We start from the raw sequence: 24,968 nt of genomic DNA on the forward strand, positions 1-24,968 counted from the left end.
TCGGAGAAAACAATTTTTGATTTAAAAAAATAAAAATAAAAGATATCAACAATTACATTTGATCTCAACAGCTTAAATTTCTACTTTTTTTTTTTCCTTAAGTGTTACCTTTTGTATTTTGATGAAATTCAAATAGGCTATCTAATAGTTTTCACTATCTGGCCGTTTACTTGAAGCCGCTGTTGCACAAAAGAAAATGAAAATAATTTCCCTCTATTGCCTTCTGGTCAATTTAACATCCTCTTTAAAAAAAAAAAAAAAAAAAAAAAAAAAAAAAGGGTGTCTGGATGAGACGCTTTTCCTTGACGTATTCCCAGTCCTGGCCTCTTGCAGTGTAATTATTCCTGGTCTTTTTTCTTTGAGAGTCGGACGCTGCAGTGGGTAAGCACAAAGAAGTCAGAGAGCATCCTTGAACCCTTTCAATACGGGGCCACTGATATTCAAATAACATGCAGGCACCGTTTGACTGCGCTGAGCAAAGAGCATTTCAAATTCAAACATTTGCATGTGACTCTTTGCCCCTTCTTTTTCTAAAGTTTAAAAAACTGTTCCCATAACATCTATGTGGCTTCCGGCCAAGAGAACGACGCCGTGTCCTTATCCTCGCTCCATCGATTGGTATGCAAATGAAAGCAGTTAATTTGGACAATTAGAATAAATATTCAGGGCCCTTTTGTCGTCAACCCCCCCCTGGAAACCCCCGATAAAGTGAAACTGAACAAAAGATGTCTCTGAGATTAATTAGATATTTGATAAGACACGAATCCCTAATCGCAAATACAAGACACATGGGGCTGCCATGTGCTCCAAGTCATAATTAATACCATTTAACAAGATTTTCATTTGGGCATGAAATGTTTTTTTCCGGGGCATTAAACATTGATTTATTCCATAGGGGGAAATAGTGAAAGTTAAGGTATTAAAGGTAATTTTAATTGTTTTTTAAAAATAGCCTAAAACCAGCATTCTTAATTTCTGAATTAAATGAAACATATTTTTCTTTCAAATGTAAACCTCATAAATAATTAAACAAAAAAAAGTATATATAAAATCTACATCACACAATTACAGCCTTTTTTAAAGATGTTTTAATTACGATAAAATGAAAGTCTTATACGTGTGACTTTATACAGGTAAACATTTATATATATATTTTTTTTAGCAAAGAAATAAAATGGTTAACCAAAGTTTGAAAAAGCTGTATACATACATATCCACAAAGTGCGTCGAAAGTAAACTCCCGGGATTTTCCGGGATACCAACACGAATAAAACAATCATAGCCTAACATTTACATGAAAATAACACATAGTTTAGTCGTCAATATACAAGATGTAACTCACATTGTCCAACCAAAGTTCAACAGGTTTCGCGTGCCCTCAAACATCCATTTCATTTTCAAGTTGCCCCTAAAAAAAAAAAAAAAAAAAAAAAAAAAAAAAAAAAAAATCCCCAAAGGCCTACAGCAGATCACTGCGTTTTCTTTTGATGGATTTACGAATGAAATACTCGTTACGACTTTGGAGAATATATTTTTTAAGACTTTGCAATCGCTTCTTGAAATATTTTCTCCTTTTTATTGTCTTTCATATAAGACCCGTTTTCAATGCTGTGCAGTTTTGAATCTGGTTTTGATTTTTTTTTTTTTTTTTTTTTTTTTTTTTTTTTTTTTTTGGGTGGAGGTGGTGAAGCAGCCTCATTAGGGCTCGTCTTGAGGAGACGGATCCTTAACAGTGATTCTAGGATTGACCCCATCCAAAATAAGTTCTGGGGACTCGGACCTCGGGGTCTCCAGGTTACTGGTGTCGGTGTCACTGTCGCTGCCCCGTTTGCCTCCTCCACCGGCCGTGTGCGTTTTGATGTGCTTGCTCAAATGGTCACTCCGCATAAAGCGCTTGTTACAAACCGGGCAAGCGAACCGTTTCTCTCCGGTGTGGGTGCGAAGGTGTCTCTGGAGCTCATCGGACCGAGTGAACCTTTTGCCGCAGAAAAGCCAGTTGCAGACAAAAGGCCGCTCTCCGGTGTGCCATCTCAGGTGCGCCTTGAGGTGAGATGTCTTGCCGTACACTTTGCCGCAGCCGGGAATGTGGCAGCTGTGCAGTCCCTTCCTGCGCAGACTGGCCCCGGCGGGTCCCAGCCGCTCGGCCTCCTGGCAGTTCGGACAGTCACATGTTGCTCTGCCGGAGTACCGCCGGGACGACCTCGAGGAGCTACTTATTCCTGAACTGCCCCCAGAAATCATGGCGTTGGCGGCAGAAGCGTCCGTGTAGGTGGGGATGACTGTTTTGAAGCCGTCCTGCGTTAACAGGTGCTGGCTGGTGGACAGTAGATGAGACGCGCTGGGGTTGATCCCAGTGGAGCTGAACGCAGAGTGCGTCAGCGAGGAGAAGTCCGGGTTGTAGCCGCTCAGCTGGGAGTGGATGGCTTGAGGCGTCCCGGAGTGCAGCGAGGTCTGGAGGGTGCCTGCGGGGTTCTGGACATCCAGCCACGAGCCGGGGTTAGTGTGGACGTCCCACCACGAGGACGCACCGTTGGTGACATCGCCAGAGATGGTCGAGTGGAAACCGGACTTGTACCACGATTCGTACGGATGCGCCATCCCGACCCGGGGGTAAAGAGTCTCTGCGGAGGTGTGCACTTTGGATATGAACGCTGACTGGCCGGACTCTTGGGACGGGACTCCCGCAGAGTTGGAAAACAGACCGCTGTAGTCTGTGGAAAACGCAGACGAGGTCGGGGAGGTGGAGGCGAGGCAGAAGGCGCTGTTGCCTGTGCCGCTGGTCGGCGTTAGTCCTGACGACGCGCGGCTGGTTGCGACTGTGAAACCGGGCAGACTGGATCCCAAGTTACAGCTGGAGGAGGATCTCTTCCACGGATGAAATCCACCTTTGGAGAAAGCGCTGGAGTCGGGTAAAGTTGTCAGAGGACTGGTGTTGCCAATTTTGTTGCAAGTTGCAGCCAGCATAGCTAGAGGTGTAGTTCCAAACCGTGGCTCTTCCTGGAACAAACACACACACACGCACACGCACACACACACACACACACACACACACACACACACACACACACACACACACACACACACACACACACACACACACACACAAAAGTTTTACTTAAAACGGGCAACAACAAATGTTGCAGACAGATGTTTCGTTTAAATCTGGATATTTGGGAAGCAGACAAAAAAAACAGGCCTTGAATATAAATAGCCTAAATGATAACAACTGTAATATTAAAAGTAGCATCGGAGCTGAATTAAATGTGTTTGGAGTGAAGGGTGGAGCGTGTTTTTAAGCAAGCAACATTTTTTTTACAAACTTTCTCAGATTATGAACTGCGTCAGGGATTTGTTGTGTGAATATATACACAGCGATTAAAAACACTGATCTAGATGCCTTTATCGGCATTTAACTGTTTGTGTATAATGATAAAGGAGGAAAAGTAGGTAATCCTAAATCTCACAGTAGGGGGGGAACAATAACTGCAAACTTGAAAGCAAGCAAGCAAACAAACAGCAGCCTACGACAACTTTACGCACAACTTGTTCATATAGATGTAAAGTCGGACTCACCCCAAGTATAGACGTTGCCATATCCAGGGTCTGTGCTGTGATGAGAGTGTTTCGCGATTTCAATGCTGTACGGCTCCAATTTTGATTGAGACTCGCCGTGTTTGACTCAGGTCACACGGTTTCTCTCTTGGCTCGCGGCTCCCAACAACTACCTAGTTGTAGAAGAGCCTGTTCTTTGAAGTACAGCTGGCGAGGACGCGCAGCCAATCGGATGGCCGCGTTTCTGGCTGTGGAAGAAGTCAGCCAATGAGAGCCCCGACCGCAGACAGAAACACCACAGACCCCACCGTCAATCATCTGTTGTGCAGCCTCTCTGCTCAGACTGTCATACAAGACAAGATTTGGATTTTTTCTTTTCTTTTTTTAATGCATACAGTTATTTTTTTTTATTTTTTTTTTATGTAGTGTATTCTCACACGAAAGCTCAATGTCTCTTTTCATTGCAGAATTGAGTTCGCGCGTCAGTTCTCCTAAAGGTAAGCTTCTCACTCATTTTAAAGCGTTTGCGGATTTGCGGTGACACTGTGCAGCTCCAGGTTTCCCTTTTTCTTGATTTTTCAATATTCAGATCATGCGCAACACGTCATTGACAATTGTAGCCATTTAAGCACATAGTGTCTTGGACAAGGTGAGGGGACGCTGTTGCTCCCGATGCCTTTATATCAGTTATAACAGTGCATGATGCTGATGCTGCTGCTGCTGCTGCTGTGTTAGGCACGCTACAGTTAATGCTCGTGGGGAAAACAACTGGGGCTATATGCTCCATCTTAAATTCTTAAAGTGCTGGTGTTCATATTGGAAAATCACAGATGGATTAAGTTTAGTGAAGAAGTCTAGACAAAGGCCTGACAGCACGGACCTCACTGCTCCAATCATTTATCATTTATGAACTAACGAGTTGTCCACAAACACATGAAGGACAATCCATTCATGACTCGCTATGGATCAACTAACTTATAGTTTGTTTACTTCCAGTCAGAAATATACGTGCGTCTGCGCTCGTGCTTGTGGTTGAGTTCACGCGCGGCCATCCCGTCCCTCCCTGCTTACTTTTTTGGGGGGGGGTGCAGGTGAGGGGTTAATTAAAAATGACAGCTTACTTTATCAGGGCGTGGAGTGGATGTGTCTAAAAAGACAACTATTTCATGGGCGTAAAAAGTTTCCTCTTCCAGGCGATGCCTGTTGTGAGGCCGCCAGTCATCTCCATTAAACTGCTTTAACAGGAGCCACGGTGCCTGTCTTGTTTCCTAGAAATAAAATTGTATTCTTATATAATCACTCATTTATTAAATTGTGGACAATTAAGAGGATGCCGCGTTTCAACCATTTGCCGTAGCTCCCGACTTTTTCTTTTCTCCCTTTTAATATAACAATTCAATAAGCCCACATATCCCATAGCTTGTTAGAACGCCCAGGGATAATGGTGCAATGTAAAATTGACCTGCTCTGACGTGAACCATCATCCCTTTAAAAGTTAAAGCAATTTTCCAGAGAAAGGCTTGACCGAAAGATGTGCATTACAGTATTCAAAACGGGCAAATAATGCTCCATTATAGAGCATGAATGCTGCCAGTCAACACAGGCGCAATTTGTTCAAATACTCTTTTTGCTTTAAAACCACCACCTTTAGAGGGGTGAATAAAAAATCATCCTAATCAAATACTCAGCGCCACAAAGAAAATTGAATCATTTTTTGCAATCATGACAATTTGGCTGAGTGCTGTTAACAGTATTAAATGTCTATTCTACATAAATACAGTTGATTGTTGCTAAAGAAGCCATATTAATTCGAGCGTTAAATGAAAATAAACGCAGTATGTAAAGGCTTTTTTCTATTACACTTTCATAATATTAAAAAAATCGGAAAATAAATTAGCCCTTTAATTAAGTTTGCATTTAAAAACATGTCTTTACAGTCTTCTGTACGTTTGATCAAGTGTAAATTTTCTTGCATGAGTATTGTGTTGTACAGGCTATGATAACTTAATAAAGGAGCAGTGTGACCGTTCAGATTGGAATAAAGATCCTAACAAAGAAATATGCCTAGAAATCTGCTTTATGCACTAATAAATGTCTTTATATATATATAACTTGAATTTATTTGGAAGTAAATGTGTTTGTCAGATTAACCTAGAATAATAAAATAATAGTGATTTTTCAGACGGTGTTTACTTGGGACAAAAGAGGAGAACATGATCTCGCCTTGTCATTCAAGTGAGAATTTTGAGTCGGATCTGTAATTCTGGACTCCATTCGTGAGCACTTCTCTGTGGCAATTAGGAGCCCATTACAAGCCATTAGATTGATCAATGTACCTTAAACAATGGGAATGATTTATTTGGTCGAACAAAACGCTCTGCATCTATTGTGATGAGTCTAAGTGGGGGTGCATCCATCAACAAAAGATAAATGATTAATTCAGACCTATTCATTTGAATTCCTTCTACAAAGCCAGCCTCACTTGCCTCAAATCCAGATTATTAGAGCCTCATTTTCTGCGTGTTAAACCAGACAGGCTGCTGGATTGGCCGATGGTTTTTGGTTGTGCCCCTGTGTGCTTTAATTTGTATTTCTGCTGAGCGAAGTTTATTTGAGGACATTTAACTAATTGTTGTAATTTTGTGTGCTCATGTGGCTACACCTGTTTCTCTCAAAGGGGGGTTGAAGGCAACCGGGAGTGCAAGGATGTTTTACTTTTTTCCTGTGGCGCTGAAGCTGTACAGTGTTGTCTGACCATTACACTTGTATCATCAGTGGAAGCTCACTGAATAGAAATAATGGGACACAAGTATAAAGATTTTGTCAAGATGCTTTCATTTACAATATCTTCCTTTTCTTACAGATATTTTTGGGTTGTAATATTCTGGTCCCTTATGAAAGATGATTATAATAAACTGTATTTGTTGTTCGTGGCTTCAAATGATAATGTCTGTGTCTCATCTGCCGTTTCCCATGAGTTTGTTCTTGCACTTTAAGGTTGCCAGGTCATTGTTTATTTTGCTGGCAGGTAATAAGACACAACAGCATGGAAATATAATTGATATACATTAAAGTGCACTGGGAAAAAAGCAACTTGACAAAAGAGTATTATTGCTGAAGGAAGTCTATAAACTGTAACACAAGGGGAAAATGGCAAAATTGCTCTGAACTGTCAGTATGGAGATGCAACTTCTGGATGTCTTCAGTTAGATGACTGCCAAGTGAATGATTCAAATGTTAATAGAAAGCAGGCAGCTGATGACAACACAGTCAAGGCTCTGATAAAGATTAACTACACTTTCAATACACACATTTCAACCAACAGTTGAATGTAAGATTGATCTCTCAGCAGCTCATCAACCTACATCGACACTATCGACAGCTAAATTTGGAAGTTCATGTCAGCTTGCCAGCTTGCAGTGTCAACTTTCATTTCCAAAAGGCTCTATGTTCTATTTTGAGTGCGGGGAAGCGAGCCAGTTGAAGTGCAGTCGACTGGTTACATCTGAGGACTTAGCTTAGCACATTTTCCTGTCAATGAATGTGGTGTTTTCTCTGATTTGCCGAGCTGTTGTGAAAGTGTAACAGTTGGAAATGGCTCCAAAAAAGGTGCAGGTTATGAGGAATAGCTCGATTTGAAATTGAGCATGCATTGTAGATTATGTAATGGTATTTGGCTCGCTCTGACTGCAGACATCTCCACATTGTCGTTATTAGGGAAAGGGAGAGGATGCAGGAAAGACGCCACTGATTGGAAGGTTTGGCACCTCATTGAAAATAGGAGTCGTCGGCCTGCCCAATGTCGGGTAAGTAAAGGGTTTTTCTTTAATAGATAGTGTCGCTTTCTCTCCATTCACACTGCATGGACCAGCATGTGCTCTGTCTACATCTGAACTATGCCTGCCTGCCATGATACCATAAATATAAAAGCATGTAAGGCTGGATGTAAGCTGAGTACGGTAGAGTGCATGACTAAAGAGGAGAAATTAGATTTAAAAAAACTTGTGTATTTAGATAGACAGACAACTTCAGACTTTGAGTTGAGTTTTCTCCCATTGTTCATGCCACACTTTATACTGAAACAAGCAAAAAGGTATGCTGCATGATGTACATGGTTAGGATGTAGATAATAGCCAGAGAGCCATAAAATTCTGCTACTTAGATGACCGTCCAAGTAAAAAATTTCAGTGTTCCTTAACAAGCAGTGGAGGGTACCTCAGGCTGTTTAGTGTCTGGAACCACTTGTTCCCTACAAGAGCGTTTTCTTTCCTTTCCTGCATCTTCTTTTGTCTAAATAATAGTGTGTTAGCTGCTCAAACTTTACAAAATGCTTCAAACATAACCTGTTTAGGATGTTCTAGCAGATAAGGGTAACCTGTGACTTTAAAGAAATGTAGTACGTCAAAAATCACAGTTTTGATAGTTAAATAATTTGTGTGTATCCTGTATTGTTTTCATGATCGTAGGTTTCATGATCAAAGCAGCAATATTTTCAGTTAGACAAAATAGCTTAATTCCATTTGACATTTTATTGATAAGTATGTGTAATGATCCATCTACATTTGTATAAAACTGGCAAGCAAACATGAACCTGCCACTCTACTATGAATGCAGAGAAGATCGTTAAATGAATGAAAAGCATTAACAAACCCTATTGTCCGTTGCTGTTAAATACCCACTTAGCACTCATGCACCGGTCAAAGGTCAGGGTACATCCTCGACACCTCTCCGGTCCACCACATACTACATACAGTCACTATCACATTCATATATCTGGTAACTTGGAGTTTCCAGTTCACCTAACCTGCATGTCAGCATGGCCACTTGCCCGTAGTTGGTGGAGTCAACTCCCATTTTACGCTTAATCAAATTGTTACCGACAGAAAAACACAAACAGAATTTAAGAATGGAATGGCACTTTACAACTACAAAAGTATTCTAATGTGCAAGATATGATTTTGTCTTTTGCAATTATAACGTAAGCTAGCTAAACATAATGCTATAGCACAACAAACTTAAGGAATGCGAGTTGAAAACCAAATGAGAATAAGTTGCAGAATGTAAAAGGGAGTCCCGTATATTGTCTGTTTCTTCTATATAATATATGCTTTTTTACCTTAAAGACATTCAAGCATTGACACAGGAATTGAGGAGTATGTAAAAGTCTAATTGAGTTGTTTTAAAATTCTTGTTATTCAATGAAACCATGTAATAAAACACAATGAATTAATGTAGAAATGAAAAAGTGTGAGTTACTTGAAGAATATTTGATTTCTCTAGACCTAAGAGTCAAAGAGTTGCTCAGTCTGTGAGAGATTTTTATCAGTAAGGTGGACAACTTGACAAGATTCTGAACTACATGGCCACAGTGTGTGTGAGCAGGCTGACACACTGTCTGCATGTCGGACAAATCCACCTTGTCAGCATCTACCAAGACCTTCAGCAACATCCGTGACAGAGTGTAATCACAGGGCAGACCCTACATGACTTTCCCTTGAGCTACAGGAAGGGCCACAGTTATAGGTTATCTTCTGCTTAGCTGGCAGGTTCTCATCTTTTTGCAGCTCCTTAAAACATTTTGAGTCATTTTCAGCCGAACTGTTGTTTTCAAGAAGCGTAGAAAGTTTTGTAAGAGCTGAAAACTGCAGGTTTTGAAGGGATAGAAAAGCCCATGATGTCGAGACGTTATTCAGTTTATGTGAACTGTAAGCCACAGATATTGTTTTAAACGGGCCCTATTATGCTAAGTTATAGTTACAACATGTTTACATGTGTTAATGCTCATAATCCGCCTTGTTTTTCTCATCCTGGCTGTCCTGCAGCACCTCTTCACACCCTCTCTCTGAAATGCTTGAAACGCTTGCTCCTCCCTCAAGAAAGCAAAGTCGGCCCTGATTGGTCAGCTAGCCCACTCTGTTGTGATTGGTCAATGTTTCACATTTCAAAAAACTCTTCATCCAGAGTGTCTCTCTTTTGTTGTTTGAGGGCGGGCCAAACTAGCCGGAAGGAGTTTTACGTCACTTCCGTAACATTATGACCTCACAAAGTCACGGAAGTGAAGGAGAGAATTCATTCGAGCCGTTTCAGGCAGCTCAGGAGCTTCTGAGGGGGAGGGTAACTCCTTTTAGGCGTGGACTTCAGGTTTTACTCTCTATGGACCTTTTACATGTACAAAAATATACATAACACACTAAAGAAGAGGGAAAAAGTGGAAAAGCATAATAGGGCCACTTTAAATAAATAAACTGTAGAGACAGGCTGAAGGTATTTTTTTGCAGCACTCGTGTTGTTATATATTCACATACTGGATATTGATGATGCAGATTAATTCATCTCAACAGTTTGTGCTTCTACATGTAATGTATTTTAGCTGTTTTGCTAGAATTTTGGAGCTCATTTCACAAGGATCCGACTCTCTAGAGTCCATTGTTTTAATTTCTTACCCTAGCAAAACCAACATTTTTGGGGGATATAAGTAGTAGAACTCATTGAGGTGGTGGCCTGCCATACCACATTTGTGTCAAAGTACAACTTGCCAACCCTCCCATGGTTTCTTCATGAATGAACCATGTTCAAATGCCAGCCTGCTGTTAGTTGGGCGTAACTGACCATTCTTCACACACATGGGAAACTTGAGAGTGTGATTCAGCCAATCTAACAGCTATTTCTACTCTTAGACCAGCACATGTTCTCTTTCTGCTCAAAGGCACAAAAAGTTTAGTCTTGTCAACTTAACCCTTTATTGGACACACTGACTCAAGTTGAGGAATTCTTATTCATTTTTAAATTTTGTTTTTATGGGTTTTATTGCCTTTATTTGAGCGGGGAGGGGGATGACACACAGCAAAGGGCCACAGGTAGGAATCCAACCGTACGAGATGCGAGACTGGACTTGGAGTTAACTAGATGTCGTTTATGACTGGATTTTTCTGACAAGTAGCCAGTTTTCAAGTTAATTTTAAATCAATAAAAAGTTAAACTAAGATTCAAAAGTGAACATTCAACAATCTCTAAATAATTACTTAAACGCTCCAAATTTATAAACATTTATATATATGTATGTATGTATGTATGTATGTATGTATGTATGTATGTATGTATGTATGTATGTATGTATGTATGTATGTATGTATGTATGTATGTATATATATGTATAAAACTGATACCACAGTTGATTAAGTTTATCAAGCCTTTCCACCACAAAAACAATCTAGTATATTTTGATACTGGTAGAAACATATACAGATACATTTACCAAATGTTCAGCCACAAGTTTTGATGTTTGCTGCTAACCCTATGGTGAAATTAATCTTTCTATGAAAAGGTGTGCGTTAAGGGAAAGATTAGTAAATTCCCAAATTTAAATGAAGTGTGCATTGACTGTACAGTTGTCTTCCTTATCATTCTCCTCTTCCAGCTATACTTTGTATTTTTTTCTTTCTCTTTGTTAGAAGGACAGATTTTGATTTCAGGCCACAACTGTTCATTATTGACAACAATTTATAACCACCGATTTACTGAATTGCTTTGTAGTATAAGTGTGACAAATTTTTCCCTTTTCCGATTTCTATTAAAAATGTGTAATGGTGAATAGGCAAATTTATATTAACTGAAGATTTTACGCCCTTCTCAGTCTTCATTAGCCATTGGAGTTTGCTCAATCTTCATGTATTCATTGTATTCTACAATATTTTTTGACTGTAACTAGTCTTCATAGTAAACCCAGTCCAAGGTTTTAAGTTGATATTTGGCCCAGTAATCTATATATCTCACCTCCCTATAAGAAGGAGTATCTGCCACCCACCTGTGGAAAATCACACTGGAATCTGTCTGCTCATACACATCACTTCACCCATCAACCAGCATATTATACTCTTATCTGTACGTATGTAAGTAATTTGCTGTGTAATCATTGAGAACATCTTTACACCTGATGATGGTTGTAATGTTACTGTGGACTGTCTTTCCTTTTTTCCCCCAAGGTGACCCAAGAATAGCCCTCAAGTATGTTAGAGAAACAATTTAGCTTTATATAAGGAATTAATGCATGCACTTTAGCAATCTTGAGCAATTTCTTGCCTAAAGGACGTAACAAACAATAATTTCAATGTGAAGCACCGAGTGATGGGATAAAAAGGGAAAGTCCTGGATTATAGTTAATTGCCACGCCATCATTACTCTTAGACACTTGCCACTGTCTGTAGATTTCGAAGAACACTTCAGCTGCTTCTTGCGCCATAGAAAATAAATCTCTCTGTGATCACAACATGGGGTGGCATTTGGCTGATCCCGTTCAACAGCAGAGATCTATCAGAAATGTAATTTGCCCCTCGATCCCATGTGCAATTGATCTATTATGGGATTATCTGACCTTGTAATTGGGCAAAGTATTTCATATAGTATGTTTGGTTCAAGCCCTCAAATATTCTGTCCATTAGTATAACCTTTTCCTTCCTGTGCAGAAAATAAAAAAGCCAATCTCGTATAATTTTTCGTGTTTCAGGATCATACTATCGAACCATCAGGTTCTGCACACCAGCACTTTTAGATGGATTGACCTCACTGCTGTTTTTTATTTCCAGGAAGTCAACCTTTTTCAACGTGTTGACAAAGAGTCAGGCTGCGGCTGAAAATTTCCCCTTCTGCACCATTGACCCAAATGAAAGCAGAGTGCCCATTCCAGATGAACGCTATGATTTCCTCTGCCAATTCCACAAACCTCCCAGGTATGGGGTCTCATCGTTGACCTATTATTCACACTTCAGATCTGTAGTCGCTCGGTCTCCTTGCAATAGGTATGAGAAAAAATGTAACAATGTTGTTGACATGTAGCTGTCAGTTACAATGCTGTTGTACGCCAAAGTTTTCTGTTAAGGTAAAATCCTGAAGCATCTAAACCTCCAACACCTGGTTATCATACACATTTAAAGAGGCTGTTAAAGCAGGCTGAATTCACATTTGTTGGGCTTTACAGTACTAGAGAGATGTCCTTTTTTGACTGACAAGAATCGGTATGTTGAATAGCATTTCAGTGCATGAAGCACTACGCTCCTGCATTCAGTGAATCTCACTAATTTGCTTGTACACAATTGTATCCTTCTTATGTTGTATATTCTCTATAGTGTTACTTCAATTACACGCAGAACAGATTTCTCTATAATAAATAAATAAACCAGCAACCATAAAGATAAAAATGTCTCTACAATACCCAGTTGTCTACCTACCTACCTCTCTCATGATAAACCTGGTGGTATTCTACATCATTCTTATTATCTATTATTCTGTAATATGTATAAAATCCAATGAAAGACCAACACCAACAATGAATTGATTCTTCTGTGAACACGGACATTGTTGTTTATATTGAGTCAATACAAATGTGTATTAATGTACAACTTCTCCCCCTCAAATGAACCCTTTACATCTGTTTGAATAAAACTTACTAAAAACTGCCCAACTGTTTTATGAATTTACTGAGCCTGTTGGGGTTTTTTTTGTTGGTGTTTCTTAAATTATCAGTTTTGACAGATTTACAGTTTGTGACATAAAGTATTGAGAGATGGATTAAAACAATAGTGGTTTTGTTTTCTTTCATGGGATATGTTTAAAATAAGAAAAATGTATAATAACCCTTAACTCTTAAGATGTCCACTTTGTGTTAAGGGTTCTTCAGTTATTTTAGTGTTGACTGAACTCTATGGCACATTTTGTGGCTATAATTTGAGAGAGAGTTTTGTATAAAACAAACATATATATTGTCTACCAATTTTACAAATATGGGTGAGCAAACTGTTGAAAACATCGTGCAATCGAATGCATAAGAATACAGCAACATCACAAACCACTGTTTAATTTTGCACAATTAAAATTCCAAGTTTTTGTTCTTTTTACAGGACTGTTGAATTTGATTGTAGCACAATACAAGCAGTTTCTATTCTCGTTAAAATAAAATTTAAAATGTTTTAAGTCTTACATATCTGACCTTTTTTTCTTTTACTTCCTGGGTTGCAGCAAAATCCCAGCATTCCTTAATGTTGTTGACATTGCTGGCCTGGTGAAAGGTGCTCATGCTGGCCAAGGCCTGGGAAATGCCTTCCTGTCACATATCAGTGCCTGTGACAGCATCTTCCACATGACACGTGAGTCACAGGTTGACGGTTGTTCTCGCTTATAGAAATTCATATCATCAGCATATCACAGTATTTTAAACTGTAGCTAAAGCGGTTGCATCTTCAACATTTGGTCACACTAAATAGACCCAGCAAAGGCTGTTTTAAAGCAAAGGCCATAGTTGTGCTAGTAGGGCACCTTGTGTTGTGTGTGCCAAGATCAACACAACAGTCAGGATTAATTAAGGCAGATCAAACCTCACATTCCTACTGGGAGGCTCCCTGAATGGGCATCTCAGAAGTGAGAAGGTCTGTGACTAGTTTATGCTTCACACAATCAGTAGCATATTTTGAGGGTTGGAAACATATCAAGACAGAACAGAAGGTGCACCACATAATATTGTGATAAGACTCCTAATGCCATTTTTGATTTAGTTTGAGTACAGTGGAGCTAAGTCAGTTATTGATAAACATATTGTCAGGATCAAGGTTTCTTTTTCTTTTCCTTTTTGTTTTTTAAATCCTGCATACATTTCAAATAATGGGTATAGCAATGATTAATAAATACTATTGCCACTGCTTATAATACTGTTGACAATAATAATAGTGGCTAATATAAATAATATTTATTTGGAATGATTCTGAATACTGCCTTCTGTGACTTTCTGAATGTAGAAATGTGATTATCTCAGCAGATTTCTGCCATTCTGTCCCTCCCTGAGATAAGTTGCAAATTTCTTTACAGGTCTCCCTCAAGTTACTCTGTGTCTCTGACATGGTCTTTGTCTAACACAATTAAAGTGTTACATGCTAGAATCATTCAAATTACTGAAAGTGTAATGACTTCAGAGGCCTTTTAAAAATAGCTGAATTTGTTTACTGATTGTATGCTCTTATTGACTTTCCCAGTTTGTGAAAGGAGCTCTGATTAGAGAGGCAGTGATGGCAGACATGGATTAACGGTATAGAAAGGGTTAAGATTAAGGCCATTTCGCTATATTGTTCCTAAATTGTCTCTGTGCTCGGATAAAAGTAATCACTTGTCAGTGGTGCATAGTTTTCAAATAGCCTTTGACTCTGTAGTTTGTGAGAAGTAGAATGGAAGACCACCCACTCTAAGACTAAGTAATGATTTACAGAGTGGACAATTCATGTGAGGTGAGATAAACAGGTCCATCAGTTCAGTTTTTAATTACTTTTGGTACAATTTAAGTTTAAGGATAAAGATGGTGTTATTCTATCTTTTCTTCTGAATGTAAACAAAACCCTTTAAAAAAGTTTAAACCAACAATGTGTTAGCCTGTTTTTCAATACGTTTTTGGCTTTTTAAGACGGGTCATAAATATTTAGTTGTTATTTTTAAACAAAAAAGAAGGATATGTAATATTCTGTTATTTTTAACAGGAGTTTATAGTGTATTTGTTTGGGACTATTTTTAACTGCAGATTAATACATATTTGGTGCAATAGTGCATCTTTACAGCTGCAGGATGTATTTGGGATTGACTCAACATAAACTACTGTGCCCATTTTCAAGGTAATGAAGAAACGTGTCAACCAGAGTAACGATGTCGTTGGCTGACTTGTTTTTTAATAGTTTTTGTGCAACAATAGTGGTCTATGGCACAGGGGAATCAGTTATATCACATACATGCAATTTGTTCAGTTAATTGTTGGTTTTGGTCTTTTCATGAGATTTCACATTAAGAAAAACATATATATGTCAACTTTATTCTTTTAAAGTTTTACATATTTTATTTTAAAGTGTTATCAGAATGTCCAAAATATTATTTTGATTTGTTCACTTTTTGAGAGACTACTTAACAGGATGAGAAACATAAATCATTATGTGGGTTATATGTATTTTTAATATCAATATGTACATGGTTTAACACCCACAGTTCCTTTCATATGGGCCAAATGTATATCCTCTCTCTAAACCAACTCTTTTGTTTCTAGTCACACAAAGAAGACAAACATCCTCAACAGTCATAAATAGGAAGATCGAAAGCTTCTTCTCTGTGTGTGTTTACGTCTCTCTGCTTTGGCATGCCATTGTTTCCACTGTTGTGAAGTCCTTAGAAACAATGTGGTGTGTTTCACAAGTTAACCATTAAACATAGCTGGTTTTGTTTTGTAATTATATCTATCTGCTGTCAGGCAGACTGCAGTGTTGAAGCAACTACTTTTATATAGCTTGATTATATGGTTGTGGGGGTGGATCACACTCTTTCGTATCTCTGGAGTGGTATATTTTCTGTCTGTGAATTAGCAGAAGGGTTTATAAAGATACTACAGAGAGTCGTCAGCGTTAGTAACATGAAGCAGTGATTGTGAGCGCAAACTAAGGACACAAGCAATTGACCTGAGGCTTGATTTTCTGGATTGTATGGTCTTATATTACCTATATTGGGTAACATTCATTTGTAAAGAAGTGGTGGAATTTTGAGGAATAGAGAACAACAGGTTTTACAAAGGTGGATTAGCTTACCACATAGTGTATTTACATCTCTTTAAAAGATTCGACTGTTTCTAGGGAGTAGTCTAACTTGATTTTCCACTTGCTCTCTCAAAATTCCCACAGGGGTGTGCATGTTTTGAATATTTTTCAACCCCTAATGACTTTGAAAAGCCTGTGTAAACAGTGGATTTTCTTTCAAGAATACCTTCCAACAACTATTACGGCGCATCCTGAAAGCTGATTCCATTGAATGGCTGGTGTTCCCGGGTCTCATAACAAAATGGTTTCTAAGTGTTCCCAGTGCTTCCTCAGTGACTGGAACGCCTCGCTGTCTGAGACAAGACACAGACATGTTCTACTTCATCTGCTCTTCTGTTCCCCACTAGCAACACTGCCAGCTCACCTGGCCTTATTCCCAGATGTTTGGTTTCCAGCAATTAGATGTTTCAATGCTCACACAGTGTCGCCCTCATCACTGCAGGAATGCTCTGGTTCACTTCTAATGAAGACTTATTTACGGTTGCGCGACACCCAGTAAGAATCTATCCTTGGGATGCTGTATCTTTAGAGGCTGGCTGTGGTTGTGGGCAACCGATTGGAAAGTAGCTGTTATTTTTGGCGTAGACTCTTCTCTCACCGTGATATTCCTGCTTTCAAAACCTAAACTCGTCGTTAAGTTGAGGCTCTTCCCTCTCCTCTGCTGCCTGAAGCAGACACAAGACAGTTCTCTCATTTTGTAAAATAATGGTTGAAGTTTTAAGGGTCGTAAACCTGATCATTTACAAACGAACTTTGCCATAGAGCAGTAGAGACATTGCTGTATCCTTTATAGAACTTAAACATTTGGTCTATCAATCAATTAGTAGATTGGAAATTAATCAGCAACCAATTTATTCCAAACATTTGCTGGTTCCAACTTCTCAAATGTGAGGTTTTGCTTTTATCTTTGAATTTCTTTGACTGTTTGTCGGACAAAACAAAACGTCTATTGTTTTAAACAACAAAAATTGACAGTGAAATTGTGCATTGATTGCAGTTTTAACCATAGTACAGAGTGCTATTAACAACACCGGTGTTTTCTAATTTTCATTCAGTGTTGGCAGTATTGTGCTTAAGAAGATCGAAAAAATCTGCAAAGGTCTCTATTTCAAAGAAGGGATTACTTTTTTAGTCAAATAATTCACAGTAAATGCAAATCGGTAGATGTAGCTGTGGTAACAGCAGCTCGTCAAATCTGTCAAACACTTGGGGAGTGATGCAAAATGCTAACTTGTCTATTTCAGTTGTTGGTGGCCGGGCTTATATGATCAAATCAAAGTCAGTCAGTCAACAAATTGACCCAGAAATCAGTCCTAGTCAATCGCCTCTAAAAGTTTTCACTATCTAAAGAGCTCTAATATCCTCAGTGACTTCCACATGAATCATCATTACCTGATGAGTATCTGACTCTGATGATAAAGACTGAGTGATTAAATCAGTTGGCTTCACTTTGCTGTATCTGGTAGGACATTGCATTTGTGTTTGGTTGTTGCATCATGAAGGCGTCAGCCCACATGATACTAATCGCTTATAGTGAACAAATCAAAATGATTGTTTAGCTCCAGGCGTTATGAACTGGATTTACTATTCAGACTATTCAGACTGAGATGATTTACGACCAACCTGCCTCCTCGCTGACGCCAGTAATGGCTGATCTCCGAGAGTTCTGCCGTATCACTCACCAACTCACAAATTCTCAAACTTGACAAACATCCAGAACACCTCACCTAGATCCTTGACTTCCATGTGTGTGACTATCTTAACAGATCAGGAAATGAGTGAATCTCTCATCGTTTCAGCTGTTGAATCAGTTGTTGCGTTGATGTGATTTATTCTTTTTTTGTTTTTTGCAATTTATACAACCATTAGAATGCTGAAGGAAAGAGTCCTAAAACACAGAAATAAGTATGAATCTTTACACCTTCACTTCCCTTGTATCAAATAAATAGTTTTTTGAATGGGTCTTTTGAATGGGTTTTTTTAGATGCCCGAAATAAGGTCTCTGCTCAACACAAGCTCAACCTTTTGTTCTATAATGTCAAATACATTAGTAAATACCCCTCAGTGGAATGTTGAAGCTTTAAAGTGCTTAAATAAAGACGGCCACTAACAAGTGGCTAAATGAGACTACAATAACAACATGACGCTGACTACTCAGCCTTCACAGCCTCGTTGTGTTTATACTTGCACTCATGCGACCGCAGTTTGGTTCGTCTATAGCCTAACATTAGCTTTTTACTTCTGCCGATTGCATTCACGCTTGAAAAATTTATAAGAACTGTGTTAATTTTCATTATCCTGCCAAACAAACTCTGTAAAATATCATAAACTTGTGTTTGCCACAGAGCTTGTTTTCTGCAATATACCAAAATCCAATCCAATGGAAAGAACTCCATTGATTTTATGTTGAGGGAACCAGTGTGATGCTAACTTCTGGGGTTGGCCTACAAAAATACGTCCTCCCTGGACCACTCTATAGTAACTTACAATTGTTAGTGCTAAATATAGAACTGAACCAGAAAATAGAAAACAAATATTGAAAACATGTACATATCATTTTACACATTCACAAAGGTATGACTATGACATGTTTTTTTTAAATATCCTCATCATTGTGACGTGATCTTGTATGTCCAACAAATACTTAAAATTACAGAAATTATCTCATCTATTTCACTAATACTCACTAAAACCGGTGTTAACCTGTCTATAGGTGGATTCTCCTGTCATTAATTTATGTCATACTGTAGTTTTCCTCCCTATGAAATGAGACAGTTTGTTCTCTTTTTTATCGTCAAAAATTTCCTATCAAAAGAATGAACTAACAACACTTAAGTAAACCTAATATTTCAGAACCATAATCACCTTTATTGGCCAAGTATCTGTGCACATACAAGGATACATACATTTTTTGAATCTTTCAATGTACTTACTCAGAAACAGACTTTACACTTAAGGAATATTTTTAGACCTCCCATAGCCTATAGACATTTTCATTGCTGTTCTGTTGCCAGGGCAACAGTATTTTCCAAGTTTACTTCCTGTCAGCTACTGCATTAACAAAAATTGCAACAGGAAAAGGGGTCCGTTTTGAATGTTTATGTTGTCAAGTTTGAAAAGGTTTACACCACTGAAGAAAAAAAATGGCACCTAAATAGAATTTCATATTATTTACAAGAGTCTAAGTAACTCCCTCAAGGGCACTATATATTAAGAACATGTATCTTAAACTGGCATTTTTTGGGACTATTTTCAGCAGCGGATTAATACACATTTGGAACGGTAGTGAATATTTTCAGCACAAGGATGGTGTTTGTTGGATTGACTCAATATAAAAAAAGGGGGCATGAAGAATCGAGTCACTTTTTTGAACAATGAAGATATATGACACAGAGAAATACTCTGCCTGGCTTTTGTTAAAAAGGCAATACTCATTAAGATGACTTTATTTATTGTTGTTTGTAGATTCTTCATTGGATTTACAAAAAAATAAAACATCAACAGATTATCCTTTTAATGTATGCTGAACAGATCAAAGAGCCTAGTTTAGCTCAGATCATGGACATCTATGGGATCAAAAAAGCATATTTTAAAGAAGGAAAGAAAACAATATGTTTCCAGTAATGGTAGTTCAATGCACTGTTCTAATTAGCTTTTCATTATCACTTTTTTTAACAACATTAGTTTTGTTCAACAAACATTTTCACAAGTTTAGCCCTCATACATAACCCATTTATTATGGCTGGAACATTTTTTGTTTCATATTAATCCATCAACTGTCATGTTACATCTTTGGACAGTAATTCTGGTAATAATAGTATTTGCTATAGAGTATAAAATTATATATTAGTACAAAGCCCTCAGAAGCCTGTATGAAATGTTGTTTTCTGCTGAGGTACCATCATGCAGACAACTGTTTTTGTCAAATGAATACTTCTGATGAAAAATTACTTTACCAAAGGGGGAGCAAATGCAAGGTTAAAGTCAATTGCCAATTTCGGTCAAATATTAACTTGTTTTGACTGTGCATTAATGTGTCATTTTATTTCTCTATCTGTTTTTTTTTATGTTCAGCGATGATCCACTCTGTTGTAGCAAAGTTTTGAGAAGCAAACAACCCACTTCCCACACCACACTTATATAACAAATATACACAGTCTCAGCTGGGTCCTAGCACCTGCCTTCATGTCGTGTTTTGTAATGCTTGAGAAAAAACTGTGATGTTGCATTGCAAATCAATGACAAAAATAAACTTCCCTCCGCTGCATGTGGGTCTTTGTTTATGTTAGTAATGTCAACCAATACAGCAACTCAAAATCTAGCTCATTTAGCTGTGCATGGGGATCATCCTCCCTTTGTGTGTTTCCAGGGCTGTGTTGAGGTGCTGTCACAGCATTTAAATGAGCATTTTGCTTCAGTGAGAATGAAGAGTTTTTGTCAGCCTCCACTCATCGTGGATGATTAGAGCAAAATGTCTACCCATCTTGACTGGAGATCGCCACAGCTCCAGATAACATGCCCGGTGATTGAAGGTCGCAATATTTTGAATTCTAATGGGGCTGCAAGATGAATTGCCTGAAATAGACTGTAGAATCTTCCTGCTTCCTCCTCATGCCCCCCTTGCCTGTCCGCTGTGAAAAGAACCACTGGGAATGGCAAGGCCCGATGATCATAGAATTATTGGATGGTGATTCTAAACCCTTCAAAGAGGAGTTGCTATGGAGATCTCGCTCCAAACTGTGAAATGATTCACCTTTGAAAGGCTGGAGGGTCTGAAAGCTGAACACATCATTGTTCAGGTGGCGGTTGGTTAGGAAATTGCTGGTGCCTGTGCAATCAGCAGCACTATGGTAGTTAAAGATCTAAAAAGGTTTGTTCTCTGAATGATGTGGGACAACAGTGGTGTGCATATGACGGTTCCTTTCAATCAATGAACTCTCATCCTCAGTGGTTTAACAAAATAAATGGAGGGAGAGAGGTTAAGCTAATCATAAGGGGAATTAACATTGTTGTTTTCTGTCAGAGTTCATGAAAACTGGAGCCTCCCCAGTATATCCACTTTTCAACAGGCTTTCCCCTTTTTTTTTTGGTCGGTGATATCAACATTATGGAAAGATGCACCTTTTAATAATCTGTTGGTATGACACACTTGAATTGGAGACACCTTGTGAGGTACAGATATTCATACTATCGAGCACTGTGATTTCACTGTGATCATTTTGAAAGGGCTTGAACCCACCATTTCTGGTGTCAAACTGCTTTTTTTACCAGCAAATGTATTTTCCATAATTGATACAGGCAAAGAAACAAAGCTGAAAATGCTGCAAACTCTGTTACAGAAGCAGCCTACTACAAATTGCTGTCAATTTCATGTATCCTTAAATTAATGTCAAGAAGATATTTCCTGAATGAACATGAATACTCATGTGTGCATTGCCAGTGTTTCTTTGCTGGGAAGACATCCATAATGTGCTTTTCCTGACAGACTCATAAAACAGCTTTTACGGCTTTTACGGCTTTTACGAATACCAGGAAAATTGCGGCACTGAGTTTGCATGAACATTTAAAAAAAAGCAAAGTGAGGAATGCAAGTTCTGAAGATGTGCTCTTACCCATCTTGCATGTGAAAACATGCACAGGAAGTTAGATGTCAATGAATACTGTAATTTAACTGAATTATGTTGACCACATATCCTCCCAGGTAGCGACATCAGAGGAAGCAGCTCAGGCAGTATTGATCATGACTTGACTCAGATGACTGCCTTGTCTGTGTAGCTGACAGAAATGTGATGATAGCTAGCTCGAGCTGGTGGAGGTTGTTTTGGTTGTTAATCCTGCACAAACTGGAAACAGCTTGCTAATAAAAAAATGTCTTAATCATTTGTTTATATTGAAAGAAATGTTCTTAAATGTGTTGAAGTGACATTTTACATATTAAGGTTAATGTAAAACACATCAACAAAGTCAGTAAAATCTGGATTTTTTTTTTTTTTCCTTTTGTCAATGTATTTCATTTGTAAATGTCAGTTCATGTAGTTATATCCTCTCAGGCTGCGCCAGCCTGCAGTGCCGCTGTAAGTCCATAATTTTGCAGAGCTTAGCCTGATCCCTAATCAGACCATTGAACACCACTCACCCTCCAGAGACTAATCCTTTTGTTCTGTCAATAAAGGAGCACCTGTTAATAGTGTCTTCAAAACATACACTATTTGAAATGAAGCAGTAAAATTCTCATTGTGAGACAGACCTGACTCATGGGCCTTTCCAACCTCTCTCTTCTATTCTGTGTGTTTTAACTGTCTTGCATGTGGCTTTGTGTGGCGCCGCAGACTCATAAGAGCTGTCTTCACTGAGCCCTACACAGACCCAGTTGTTAAGGGACTAATTGTGGAGATTGCCCCCTCAGATTTCTCTCCTCTCTTTCACCTTGTGCATTTGTTCTCCAGCTCTAAGCCTTGAATGGGACGGCGGTAAAGTAGATGTGAATGTTAAATTAGGCGAAGTTAATTAAAGCAAATTACTTTGGATCATGTGGCAGTCAGAGTGTCAGCTGATGACTAAATAGTGAGTGATCAGCTGCTTCTGCTCTTAGAAAGCCTATTTGAAATTTCGATTTATCAGCTTTTCATTAGGGATGTATAACAATAGTATGAAAGTGTCGATTTCTCATTTAAGAAAGTAAGAAAGGTGTTACGAAAAAATTGTGCTTGCTTTAGGTGTTTAATCATTTTAATAAATGGACCGACAAATATCATTTTCTTATGCTTTTAACAGTGATTTATACCAATCATGAGTGGTTTATTAACCATGTGAATCTGTTTTAAACCTCTTTGCTCCTCATTAATATGTACTTAATTGAACGACAAACCTGTATGCATTTCCATTTTGAAACAGTGTATCAAAACTGTACATCATAATTGTTTATAATATATGTATATTCTTGCAGCTAACAAAATGATTACATTGCATTATATTTTCTGGGTTCATGCAGACACAATAGCAAATTTTCATTCCAATCAGTGCTGAACAGAGAGCTGGTAAATTGGAGCAGCAAAACAATAATTCCACTGATTAGCCCCTTTCTGTGCGGCGTAAGTGAACTGTTTATACTGTGGAGTACCTCTGCAAGAGGAGAGGAACCAAAACAGCCTGATTAGGCAAAGAGTAATTGGATAAGTTCATTTCCCCATGAGGACAACGCACAGGATGACAGCTTGCATAAAAGTCTACAGCTTCTGTTGACTCGCATGAGTAATAATGCCACTGGAATAGGATTTTTGGTTGTCTGTCATTTTTGTTGTTGAGGTTCGATGTTTAGATGTGTCTGATGAGTGATGCTAGATTGTAAAGGCCTTGTTGTTTAGTTTCATGGAAAATCATGTATGTGTCCCTACTTAATCCAGTAGAAGAACAAAATATATTAAAGCTGCAAGCAGCGATAAAGGGGCCCTAGCACCTTTCCATGCGTTGGTGGTACTGGCGAGAAGTTGGTCGACATGGCAAGGCACAATGAAACAGGAACTCTGCTGAGTGCAATGATGCCTCCCATACGTGTCAACAACAAATGGTCCATGGGTGATGAAAGGGGGCAGAGCTATAAGTCTATATTGGCATGTAAATGTACACAGGCCTTGACCCTTATCATGCTTGAGGAATTCAGAGCAGATTTGATAAAGTACACTGAAGTTACAACAACTTCCTGTTTTATGGCATCATGCCATGGCAACAATGTTGCATGAAAACTAAAATGTTTGGTAACTTTTGATCACAAAAATCGGCCCAATGTTGAAATCGATCTGAGTAAATCTGTAGAAGGAGCTCGTTAAAGTACAGGGTCTGTAAAAGCGAGTTCCTGTTTGGTTTTGGAAATACCTCCAAGAGGCTTTTTTGTACGTCTCCTCATGTTACACCTGCTTCCAAATTGAATTAATGTAGGTGAAACCTCAATGAGCATTAGCCCAACAATCCACTAAACAGTTGTTGTATTATTTCAGTCTGGTATAAAGTGGTTGACTGGCATTGCAACTAAAAAACTCTCAGAGATGGTCTCATTGGCAGTGTTTCTGGTTAGTGAAAGATCTGGCTTCATCTGTAGACAACCAGGACATTTATCTGATTATTGGAGAGGCAGGGGATAACTTAACTGTTCAGATAACTGCTTCCGCTCTGCAAAGACTTGCCTGAATCTCATGTTGTTGCCCATCATGACAACTACGCACAGCTATGAATCATCAATATTTTCTACATGTATCACTGTTCAAACCTGTTGAGAGACGATGTGACAGCCTGGTGATGAATAGTGCTGATCACCTCAGTGACGTTAACTTCTCACAGGGCCTCACCTGTCAACAGACCTTCACGTTTCAGGTGTCAACATAAGAATATGGATTGTTGATGTCATTAAGTGACTCCACCATGCACATTCCAAACGTCCCTCAACACGGTAATACTCAAAGCCAAGTCATCATTCACCTGACATCCGTCACCATGTTGAATGAGACGGCATTCCCATTATGCCACAGCGTGAAACTTCCTGAGTCACTGTTGACAGATTAACAAAACCTGTGAAGCCATATTCCAAATTCCAATATGCTAGATTTATTTATAAGTACTATATAAATCTAGCATGAAGGTTCTCCAGTGTGGAATATAACTACTACAATATATCAATATGTATATGTAAAATACATATATATATTGATATATTGATTGAATTACCCAACAATATATAAAATAGTTAAAGCTACAATTCAATAACGTTATAAAAAATAGTAATATAATATTTATTATTTATTATTTATTTAGTAT

General features: G+C 38.5%; 2 protein-coding genes across 2 annotated transcripts in view; one reads left to right on the plus strand and one right to left on the minus strand.

Annotated features, from left to right (window-relative positions):
* Positions 1–1,698: 1,698 nt before the first annotated feature.
* Positions 1,699–3,594, minus strand: sp9 (sp9 transcription factor). The gene is made up of 2 exons (XM_054615867.1): positions 3,574–3,594; positions 1,699–2,997 (listed from the first exon to the last, which is right to left on the minus strand). The coding sequence occupies exons 1-2, from the start codon at positions 3,592–3,594 to the stop codon at positions 1,699–1,701; spliced, it is 1,320 nt and encodes a 439-aa protein (XP_054471842.1).
* A 3,552-nt stretch (positions 3,595–7,146) lies between these two features.
* The window catches only part of LOC129104810 (obg-like ATPase 1), a 39,798-nt gene continuing 21,976 nt past the window's right edge, over positions 7,147–24,968 (plus strand). The window contains exons 1-4 of the mRNA XM_054615657.1: positions 7,147–7,161; positions 7,270–7,358; positions 12,135–12,278; positions 13,564–13,691. Of these exons, the coding sequence (XP_054471632.1) occupies positions 7,147–7,161; positions 7,270–7,358; positions 12,135–12,278; positions 13,564–13,691 (376 nt within the window). The remainder of the gene's footprint in view (positions 7,162–7,269; positions 7,359–12,134; positions 12,279–13,563; positions 13,692–24,968) is intronic.

This window comes from Anoplopoma fimbria, chromosome 16 (genome assembly GCF_027596085.1).
Source record: "Anoplopoma fimbria isolate UVic2021 breed Golden Eagle Sablefish chromosome 16, Afim_UVic_2022, whole genome shotgun sequence".
NCBI classification, from domain to species: Eukaryota; Metazoa; Chordata; class Actinopteri; order Perciformes; family Anoplopomatidae; genus Anoplopoma; species Anoplopoma fimbria.

Coding starts and splice junctions, on each gene's coding strand:
- sp9 (XM_054615867.1), bottom strand. CDS start 3,594: ATGGCAACGTCTATACTTGGG. Junction 2,998..3,573: donor TGGCAACGTCTATACTTGGG/GTGAGTCCGACT, acceptor TGTTTGTTCCAG/GAAGAGCCACGGTTTGGAAC.